Source organism: Strongylocentrotus purpuratus, unplaced genomic scaffold (genome assembly GCF_000002235.5).
Source record: "Strongylocentrotus purpuratus isolate Spur 01 unplaced genomic scaffold, Spur_5.0 spur5_scaffold_4, whole genome shotgun sequence".
NCBI lineage: Eukaryota > Metazoa > Echinodermata > Echinoidea > Camarodonta > Strongylocentrotidae > Strongylocentrotus > Strongylocentrotus purpuratus.
Window position 1 is genome coordinate 27,388,349 of NW_022145610.1, and position 11,858 is coordinate 27,400,206.

General features: G+C 38.4%; 1 protein-coding gene across 1 annotated transcript; it reads right to left on the reverse strand.

Moving 5' to 3' along the window:
* Positions 1-2,951: 2,951 nt before the first annotated feature.
* Positions 2,952-8,537, reverse strand: LOC105439997. Its single transcript, XM_030997279.1, has 7 exons — positions 8,368-8,537; positions 7,180-7,300; positions 6,200-6,363; positions 5,579-5,708; positions 4,731-4,867; positions 3,945-4,077; positions 2,952-3,167 (listed from the first exon to the last, which is right to left on the reverse strand). Exons 1-7 carry the CDS (start codon positions 8,535-8,537, stop codon positions 2,952-2,954), a joined length of 1,071 nt encoding a protein of 356 aa, XP_030853139.1.
* Positions 8,538-11,858: the final 3,321 nt, after the last annotated feature.

Below are 11,858 nucleotides of genomic sequence, written 5' to 3' on the forward strand. Positions count from 1 at the left end.
GACTGGACCATGTCTGGTACGCCCATCTGCTGACATGTCTTCAGTTTCTCAATCTGCGGTCGATATACAGCTAGACATTCCTTGTGTGCCTGACCGATCCTCTTCACCTCCATTAAGATGACGCTTATCCACATTGGATCGTTGCTGTTCATCTTGCCGAAAAAGATCTTTAAACACCTCTCTGCCTCTTTCTGAAGAAAGCAAAATAATACCCACAATCATAAAGAAGTTAGTTTTCTGTGAGCAGGGGGTGTGACTTATTCTCTCAAAATATAATGGATTTTTTTTTGTTAACATGATTTTATTTTCGGCTTACATCATGTACCTAAAACCAAATCTCTCTCACTTCATTTTTGAAAATCATTCTTGTAAACTGAATGTTATTCAGATATCGGGCTGCTTTGTTCAGTATTTTTGATAAACCATTCCATCAAATATAATGAAAACATTTTTTGTTTAAATCGCCTCTATGATCTCAAACCATTTACGTGTCTGCGATAATAAGTTCTTCTGCGATAATGGTTGTTATGCATTCCCGCATTTGTTTGTGTTTTGAGGGGAGGGATTTGGATATTGGTCCATTAAATAATGGTCTATGCCTAGCAGACAGAAAATACAGCAGTTTGTAGAAGTTTTTAAAAAAAAATTGTCTTTTGAGCCCAAACGTTATATCAGGAGAGCAAAATATCCCCAAACGAAATAGACTGATTCCAGGTCTATCGATGACTACCTTGTTAAGTCGGCCAATACTGGCAATAGTCTTGCAAGCGGAGGCTACAGTGTCAGGATTCTGTTCACAGGCTTGAAGACACCTTTCCCAGGCTTTAAGACACCTGTCTAAATGCTTGACAAAGTGTTCTGCGTGATCAACTGAGATGTTGGCCAGAGTCATGAAAGCCATGGTCGTTACAATGGAGTCATAAATATCCTCAAACATCAGGTCAATATGTGGTACCAAAACCTTGAACGAAACAACATGGATATTAGGCAGGGTATTATTTTGTCCTATTATGTATGTTCATAGTATTAATCTTCGAAATGTTCATACATCAACATACGCCTAAAGGGGCTTTCACACCGGGCCTTGCGTAGAGTTGCGTAGAGTTGCGTAGTTTCGAATGCTTTAAAACACCTTTTTTTTTTATTCGTTAAACATGTTTTTCTCTCTCTAAAAAAAAAAAACGGTAAAAAAAACCGACCTTAATTTCAAGACTGTTGGGTCGGTCGCAAAGGGCAATACAACATTTCTTTTTGTTACGCTTAAAGGCGATGCAATAAAGTATTGCAGAAGCCCCTGTCTTACCTCTGCATTTTTCTTGCAAACGTCATCAAACAGCATGTAGAGATACATCTTCTCAATGCTTCCCATATGTTCCATCTTCTCGAAGATGCGGTCTACTCTTGACAAAACCACTTCTGGTTTGTATTGGAATATGCTTTTCAAAGCCACTGTGTACCAAGACATAAAAAACAATTTTTGTTTGTTTGATAACCTAAAAATTTCACTTCCACATTCTTACACTGTGTGATCCACAAACTCCTTATGTTTCATTGAGTGTTTGAAATGGTTTGTATTCCAATAAATTAGAGATACATAACACCATCTAAGCAGCAGTGAACCAAGGCGTGTTGTGGACTCTCCTTACAGGGACTACCGGTGTGACCAGCTGTCAACAAAATACATCGGTTTAGCGCTGAATTACTTATTCGAATTCATAAGTTAGCTTTAAACGTGTTTGCGAACACTCTTTTCACATTCCTTCTAAACAGCTATCATGCAGTTTCTGTTACTCCTGTTGAGACGAACACTGCGCTTGAAATCTCATGGGTTACTCATAATGTTCAATGGTAATTTAAATATTATATTCTTCCTATTGGGAAACTCGCCGGCCGTGTGGTTACCATCCTCTACATTAATGGTACTACTCTGACACCACCCTATGCCCTATTATATCCCTTATCGTAAGATTGTTGCATTAGGTGTGTACACAACAAGAAAAAGAATAGTTTGACTGTAAAAGACGTTTCCTGCCGACTAGATCGAAATAGTTCATTTTTATTGATGACGTCACGCATAGTACCTTTTTTTTCCCTAGGGAAAAAGGGTACTATGCGTGACGTCACAATACAAAAACGCATATTCTTGAACTATGCGTTTTCCCAGCGAGCGCGTACATGATTTCAAATGCCTCTGCGCGGTCAACTCCCGCGGTGTCACGGCGCTAGCTCAATCCATATGCAATTTACACTGTGCGATAACTGCAATTCACTTGCGCCAGCTAAACATTTTTACATCCTTCAATGTTTCATTTGAGCCGTGCAATTTTCTTTATTTCTTTTCGATCTGAATGTAGATGTGAATGTGAGTATAAGGTTCATGTTATTACAGAAGTGTACAAGGAATAATACAGATGGAAGGGATATAAAACAAATATAAATTGACTCATTCTCGGAACAAGCTAAACTATTCGCACTCAGGAACATCATTAGTACTTTTCTCCCTCGGGCTGATGGCCCTCGGGAGAATAGTACTAGTGATGTTCCTTCGATGCGAATAGTTTCAACTAGATCCTCGAGTGTCATTGTATATTTGTATACTATTCCCTCACGCTGAACTTAACCCTAACCATTGTAAGATATCATAAGGGACAGGGGTCATAGGTACTACTGGTCCATTGATGATTTGATGGTTTATTCCACCTGACTGCTCAGAAAGAAAAAGGTGTGTATGCTTGTCCGGACGCTTGTAAACAACCAGGGGACCGATGGCTTGAAGTCCTCTCCAAGGGACTAAGTAATGATGAGTAGTGCCTGACTAAAAAGCACTAGCGAAGCCACTTGAATACGAGACCACTGCTCTAACACTTAGCTGTTTCGCCCCTCAGTTAGATCTTACCAAAACGATGGACCTACGAGATTCTAAGGCGCCAAAGGTAAAAACAAAACGAATACTACTCACTACCAACGTCTGTTTTTTCGCACCAGATATCTTCACTTTCCAGATAGGCATCTGCTATGTCATCACCATACGGAGCCAGTAGTTCACCATTCTCGTAGACAGTTCCTATGGCATACGCGGCCACGTTCTCTAAATCTTTGACGTCACCCAAGAGCAGCTTCACCACGTAAGGCAAAAGGTCCTTGAAGATCTTTAACTTTTCAGTATTCTAAAGAAGATATCGATAAAGCAAAATGTATTTTCATACCAGATTGAATTATTTTACATTTGTGGTAGTCAAGGCTTGTACTTTAATTTATAAACCTATGAATAATGAACAATATAATTGTCACAATTATTTCATGAAATGTGGTAAGGAAAAAAAGATTCAAAGTTTATGGGCCACAGTGTACTCTGAGGTTTATATGCTGAGTACACACTATTTTCAAAAAGACAGCGCGTGGCACATAGAGGCCATAGAGACTCACCATGTTTGAACGCACAAGATTATGACCACAGACGTGATTTTATGGGGATCATGTTCCCATGTGAAAAATACGCACACAGTATGTTCTCATTATCACTGTGGTCTTCGAAAAAATCATAGGCTGAACGCATTACAATGTGGTCACAGAGAAAATTACGAACATTATATGCTTGTAATGTGAGTACACTACATCACGGTATTTTTTTACAGAATTGCTTGCAACACTGTGGCCCTAATTGATAGATCACAGTGCGATAAAATTTGCATTATGATCACAGCGATAGTTGTGAATCTTTGCATAAGATCAAGAATATTATTCACAAATATGTCATGTGTCCACACCTTCACAATATCTTCATTGGGACATGGTATTTGAAAATGTGGATTTGAATGGATTCCCTATCAAGCGCTATTCAAATGTAATTATTATTACAGCGTGCCAACGTGGGTAAGCTTAGTTTGTTTACACTGTATTCATTTCACACATATTCACACTCAAAATCAACTTCATAGACTTACCCTCAAGATGAATCCAAAAATGATGTTACAGAGAATATCCCCATGCACTGAAAGGGACCAAACATGATCGCTTTCAAGCTCCTGGTCCATGCAATATTCCATGAGACTTTTTAAATGAGGCACGCTAGATTTACTGAGGTTAAACAAGATAAAATATATAATTATATGGCATAGATGTTTATACAAACAACTACACCCTCCCCTCCAGACTACATCGACGACATAAAGTTAAAAGGACGATCCCTTTTCTTTCACGGCTTCCTAGATACGACATGATTGTTCCTCCAAAAAACATCCTCTCCGGGACCTAGTTCTTGCCCCTGCCCTCTCTTTCTCCTCTCTAGCTCTTATTTTTCTTTCTCTAGCTCTCTCTTGATTTCATTTCATTTGATTCGTTTTATCTTTCCACAATAATGATAAAAATGTTGGGGATTTATATAGCGCACATATCCACCATACATGGTGCTCAAGGCGCTCCAACTATTACTCCAGCTCTGCAAGCAAGGCAGCCGATTTCGGCGCTCACAGCATTCAAGGAAATCCTGCCTTCGGGTACACATTTAACACCTGGGTGGATAGTGGAAAATGTAGATTAATATCTTGCCAAAGGACATTAGTGCCGTGGCGGGACTCGAACCGCATATACTCGAGATATATTTCGACATAATACAATTATACGTTGTAAATCTGTAAATCAAACGAGCATGATATGAACAAGTCGACGCACAACAGAATGCAATATTAGTATATCACTGTCTTCATGAATTATATGAAAGCGTTAATTACCCAGCATGTTCATGGAGATTACTTATAACGGTCCCTGCTAAGCATTTGTGGTCAAGGTTTTCTTCCAAGTCGATGTCGTCTCGTCGTAGCCACTTGTCAAAGGCTTCGAGGATACCAGGAATCAATTTTTCGTTACCCTGGTTAAAAAAAAACACGAATAGGTCGCCGAGCATGTCAGCGATGAGGACATTAATAGTGCAATTCAAGTGTAGGATGCATGGTTCTGTCCGTACGCAATCGCAACTATTTTCGAAACATTAATTCGGGGACAATTTTAATACCTTATTGTACCGTATTGCCTATACAAATCATATTCGAATTACGTAATGCGTTATTGTCATGTCTGCACATTTCTCAATAGGTGACGCACAAGGCCATTGCATTTTCGAAAGTAGTTGCTATCCTACTCTTAGCTGGGGGAACACTGATAATCACAGTGGTAAAAATTCGTGCCCGATAATTTAAAAAAGTTATTAGTAATTTGGAGCTTTTGAGTAACGGTCAAGTCCCTCAAGTACTGCAATAAAAACCAAAACAATCTATTGAAATTTCACTAAAGGAATATATGTACCAGCATTGATAAAGAATAACAGCGAGGGAAAACACATGATGAATGCTCACGAATATACCATGAATATTTTAGTTAAACAAGCTGGAACATTAGAGTGAGTAATGATGGTAGGCGGGTGAGGAAGTCTTTGCCATAAAATAACAAAATTATACAGAACATCTTGTTCGAAACAGTAAAATTGCCGATAAACAAATAGGTGAAGGAAATTATAAAGCTGTAAATAATTTTATTCTTTAATATTGAGATCTATTTTTGGAGAAAAATGTATGTTATTTACCTCCCATTCCATCTCGCTTGTTTCTACTATGGCGATAGCCACCACAATGTGCATGTCTGAACCGCTCTTGATGGCTGACGAAAGAAGGCGACCGAAAGATGGAGCAACTTTCTTGATCATCTTGTCACGACTGCAGCATTAGTGAAAAAGGGATCAGAGAAGGAAACATAGACATTAAGGAAGAAGAGAGTATTAGAAGAAGGAAAAAGAGAGAATAGATCAGTTTGGAACGGTGGGGAATTTTGATTAAAAAGGGAATAGAGGATAAAAATAAACTTGAAAAAAAAAATTAAGTGACTGAAATAGTGTTTAATCAATGTTTCGTTAGAGTTCTACAGGTCCATTTGATTGATTGTATTTTGTGGTAGAAACAATATGCTACACATATCCTATCAGTATAAAATATAAATGGTGAAGTAGTCTGGACTCAGATTCCAGACGAATCAGGATCATCCGAATTTCGAATTTGAATCCATCGTTGGTTATAATATTGTCGTAAATGTTTGGGAAATTGGCGGCAATGAAACATAATTATTAGCTCCTCTTGCCGTGTAAATATTCCCACGTCGAAGGGGAAAGATTCCCTCTACCAGTGTTTGCCAGATCCTCAAGATTTCTAACCTGCAAGCTTCGATCATCTTCTCGACTGCATCCTTGAGTGCGCGTCCCTGATTGTCCCAAGAGACGTGTTTTTCGTGAATGTTTTCCTTCTCTCGGTCAGTGGGCTCCCATTCTATGGGTTCCTCCAGGATTCGAATCATCTGCTCAATGGCCTCCTCATGACCCTAACAGACACGTGCGGGCAGACCAGTTTTAGTTACTGCATTCTTACACCAACCCTTGTGGCCGATATGTCGTGGTATTAAAGTGGTTCATGCACTTGACTCTTAATCTAATGGTTAATGATTCGATCCTATCCCAACACTAATGTCATTTGACTAGTTATTGATCCACATTTGCCACTCTCCACCCATATGACATTGGTAACCTGATTAATTGCTAGGGTAATAATAACTAATAACTACAAAGCCCGCAGGAAGAGAAGTTTTAATACTGATGTGGGTCGCTTGGGTACAAAAAAATTATAACTTTAATTAATATTATTATTATCATTATTATTATTATGCTTTTCATTAGTTTTTGTTGTATTGTAACCAGTTTCCAGTTTGCACCGGCCGATGTTATGCTACCCCTTCCATTTGAGCTCATAGAGCAAATTCAATAGCATTTGATGAAATAGGTCAACGACTCTTTTGCCCAAAGGACGATTCAGCAGCCCCACTGTTCGTCGGTTTGTCAATTTTTCGATTGAGCCACAAGAGATGAACTAAAGTATAAGAATATCTGTACTTAATAAATAAATGAAGGTGCTTAATGGCTAATGTTTTCTTTCTAAAGGGAATACTTCCTAAGCATGCAATGCAATAATATCAATGTATTTTTTTCGGTCTCTGAGTGGTCTGGTGTCAGTCACGTTGATGTGATTGGGGTATAAAGTGGGCTGGATGAGAAGTTTAAAAGAAATCGTTTACAGGCATCTTAAACATTAACTAGCTAGTGACCGTGTATATAGGAAAGAAATCAGAAAATGATTTTCTTACCTTCCACCTAACCACTGCTTTCTCGTCAAATATTTCCTTGGCCAGTTCGTAGTATTTCTGCGTCTTTTTCTTCATATATTCGATGCATAGTTCAACCATAAGTTTCTCATGCTTGTTTTTCCTGTGAAAAAGTGGAAATTGTATTACTTAATTCGGTGATTGGTGACTTTAAAAAAAAAAAAGTTTATTTAATGGTGCTCCAGAAAAATGATTTGTATGTGATACACAATTCCTTGGTCTGATTCTATTACCTGTTACAATTTATTAATTTGCAAAAGAAGCTAATAGCCTTTTAATCAATCGCAGGTTATGGGATTACCCTCGCTCTAGCTTGGTTTTCGGGCGTTGTTTAGAGGATGCGGGCGTGTGCGTGAGTGTGTTGCGCGTGTGCGTGCGTGCGTGTGTGTGAGGGGCAAGGACGTTTAAATAGGAGGTAGCTGTTGCTGGTCATATTTCGTAACTAGGAGCAGGTGAAGAGCAATTCTTTTCAGGAGACATAATTACGTATGCTACAACAGACTTTCAAATATACTGCCATAAAAAGGATTAAGAAAGCTTACAAATTATTCCTCATCATTACCAGAACTCAACCTTGTCTTCAAAGATTGAAAGACAATACAAATATTAAAGGGAAATCCAAATTTTGAATCACTTTGTTTGCATGAAAGCAGAAAAATAAGAGAAATAGGATAGCGAAAGTTTAAAAAAAATTAATCCGACGAATACTAAGAGTGTTATGAATGTTTGACTATGCGAGTTTCAAATTGGAGTTTATTCAATGGAACGTGACTGGACACGGACAAACCTCCCGTTTGTCGTGTACATTATGATTTTTCTCCTGGGTGCCTTCTCATTTCGGGCACTCATGCTCAAAATACATTATTGATTTCCTATTGTTATAGCTCCTCTAAAAGGAAAGACCCTCATGAGTCTTAACAGCTTTTAAAAAAAAAATCGACATTTAAGTCATTTTGTGTGTTGAACTTTCACAAATGGGAAAGATGTCTGACACTTGAACTGCCCATACGTGATTGCAAATTTCAAAAGTTCTTAACTTTCTTATTTCCCGTTCGCTTTTATTCACACTTTGACCAACCTGCTTCTCCACTTAGTCTTCTTTATTTAGAGTATGGTTGCATGGATTTCCATTTCAAGATTGAAAGATGAAAATTAAAATTATTGACTTACGCTGCCTTGACTCTGTCTATGATGTCGTCCATGAGTTCATACTTGCAGGCCTTGGCGAACTCCTTGCTGTCATCTTTCTTAATTTCCTCACTAACTCGAGGAAGGTACTTGGCAGGGTCCACTGACTTGTCCTTCATCTGTTTCTGCAGCTCGTCATATTTTTCAGCCATGGCTAACTTGAAAAGCAATGTGACAGAAACATGACACACATTAATTATATAGAGAAAAGTAATAACCCTGTGCCTATACTGACGTAACATCAGCAGCAAATAGCGACAGGAGGCAATTCTGCAGTCATTTATTTGTATCACTTTCCGTGATTCTTGAGTCAAATTATGTAGGTATGGTCTTACGTTGGGAGATGGTTTTGAGGGAGCTTGAGCTACCCCACCCCTCCTCCTCCTCCTCCTACCGCAGCCTTATATTCTGGCAGCAGACACTTCATAGTTAGAATCGACCAGGTGAGTTGTTCTTTTATTATTAGGCTATATATTTCGTTATCTAGATAATCCTAGTATATTATTTCGTATAAATTATATCAATTATAAGTGCCAGAATTGTAGGCCTAGGATAAAATGAAGTGTTGAAAATAGACTTACCGATTCCACAATAATGGCGAACGAGGAAAATATATGACCACTTTAACTATCAGTGTTCTTGACAAAGGTCAATAAATGTAGAGTTTAATGCCTGTAAGCTTTATACACTTTAGTTCACCGAACTTCAATACAATCAATATTAATGATAATATTAATGATTTGAGCTTGAAAACACAAGAACTATGGGACAACACAGAGTGGGCTTTTTACATTGTGCCTCAAATAAAAGCAGACTAACCCGGATGTTTGTTTGATTGACCTCCATCAGCAATAATATTCACACGTTATCCCACCATACCGCAGTGAATATTAGACATGAGAAAAATATGAACCCAGAAATAATCAATAACAATAGCAAGGTCAGGTTTCATTGTAAAAACTACGTAAACGAAAATTATTCTAGACTTGGGACATGTGCTATTGTAAGAAACCGGAGTATTTTTGTGTGTCTGTTTTATACTGGTTTGTTTTTGCTTTTTGAAGGAAATTACTTTTGTTCTCATTGCATGCAAACAGGGCTCCCAGTTTGTGACCTGCTCTGTAATACAAAGACTGAAGTATGTTTGCAATTTGAAAGGAAAACAAAATTAAGAAATGTTTATTTGCTCCAAATTATGAGAACAAAATGTTACAGCTTTTCCCCCTTTAAAAACCCAATTTGATGAAGTCATATTGTATTTGTATGCCTAACTGACCAAAGTAATTTAAAAGGAAAATCAATCTAATTTATCTGGTAAAGTATTGTTACTGACATTTACCAAACAAGTATAGAACGGCTGTTTGGAAAAACAGCTTTATAGGCCCAAACAGCTTTTGTACAGTCATTTAGGGCACACTTTTATTAATGCTCGAAATTCCCGGATTCTATCAAATAGATTTTGTTACCAGTATCTTTTAACCAACATGTACAATACCAGCTCGTCAGATATTTTCTCCAAATTCTGTATCAAGTTTGATTTTGGCAAGCTATCAATATTGTCAAATGAGCACTAGATTTCATTTTATGATGCTGTTTTGGGGGATGAGTGAATGATCAGTCGTTTGTTAATATGTTAAGGGCCAGAAGGGCGGTATCTTATATACTCTAGCATAGAGTTATCATCCTTCTGTTTCTCATTGGGTGATATTGTCTTCCTTCCTTCCTGACAATCCGGATGTGTTGAAGAAATTAATACACGTAGTGAAACTATCAGGTCAAGGGCATTGCTAACTGGATAAATTTGTTACTCTCTTGTAAATGTGTGCTTTTTTTAAAACTTAGATTGTACATGATATTTTCTTCTTCTTCTATTTCCTGTATGTGTGTGTTCAGGAGCAGACTTTCATATAAAGAATCCCTCCTTTCTGCCTATCCCAAAATATGCTCTCATAAATTGCCATTGCACTTTTTTATCACTATCTCATTCTTTTGTTATCATTCCATTCTGTATTGTAGGTTTTCAATGTTTTTATGAAGTGTGTTGAATAAACTAATTTAATTTTTAATCGACATGTCGAGGCTAACACGAGTTATTATTAAAAGTGAAACCATGAACGCGTAGCCTTCCAGTCATTACGAGGGTACTGGGGCTGACCGGAGAGGGGTGGAGGAGTGTTGGGGGGGGGGCTTCTGTTCCCGTCCCTTTCGTCATCTTTCACTTTCTGTTCTATCGAACGTGCAATATTACACTCAAAAAGTTAAGTGTTCAGTCTCCATTTAAACAAATGCCAGGAAGCAGGGGCGTAAATCCCGGGGGGATGGGGGGGGGGGCTGCATCCCCCCCCCTGGCTTGAAGGAGGGGGATGGCCTGTACAATCATCCCCCCTGAGATTACCCCCCCCCCCCCCCCAAAAAAAAAAAAAAAAAAAAGAGAGAAAAAAAGGAAGAAGAAGAAGAAAAAAATGTGATGGTTTCACTTTCAGCATTAACTTAACTTAAGGGACGAGGGGATGATATTTTAGGGCTGCAATGCATGTGATGTTTGTGTAGGTCTATGAATGAATTAATATGTTGTTTATATTGAATGAATTGAATTGAATTCAGATAAATAGGGCTTAATAACAGTCGAAAATGGTGCAACGAATCGTCTTCTTTCTATAATATTTAAATTAAACGTCTAAGTTTTTCGCGCGGGAAGGGGAAACTCAATTCAGACGAGAATCAAGAGTAGAGAACAGTACACCCAATCGTCTGCTTTCTCTAATAATTTAAGGAAGCGTCAAGGCTTCCGCGCTTCGCGCGAGAGGGGGAATCTGCATTAGGATAAATAGGGCTTATTAAGAGTCGAAAACGGTACAGCGAATCGTCTGCTTTCTCTAATAATTTAATGAAACGTCAAAACTTCCGCGCTTTGCGCGGGAAGGGGAAACTCAATTCAGACGAGAACTAAGAGTAGAGAACAGTACACCCAATCATCTGCTTTCTCTAATAATTTAAGAAAACGTCAAGGCTACCGCGCTTCGCGCGAGAGGGGGAACTGAATTCAGATAAATAGGGCTTATTGAGAGTCGAAAACGGTGCATCGAATCGTCTTCTTTCTATGATAATTAAATTTAACGTTTAAGCTTTTCGCGCTTCGCGCGGGAATGGGAAACTGAATTCAGACGAGAATCAAGAGTAGAGAACAGTACACCCAATCGTCTGCTTTCTCTAATAATTTAAGGAAACGTCAAGGCTTCCGCGCTTCGCGCGAGAGGAGGAAACTGCATTAAGATAAATATGGCTTATTAAGAGTCGAAAACGGTACAGCGAATCGTCTGCTTTCTCTAATAATTTAATGAAACGTCAAAACTTCCGCGCTTTGCGCGGGAAGGGGAAACTCAATTCAGACGAGAATTAAGAGTAGAGAACAGTACACCCAATCATCTGCTTTCTCTAATAATTTAAGGAAGCGTCAAGGCTTCCGCGCTTCG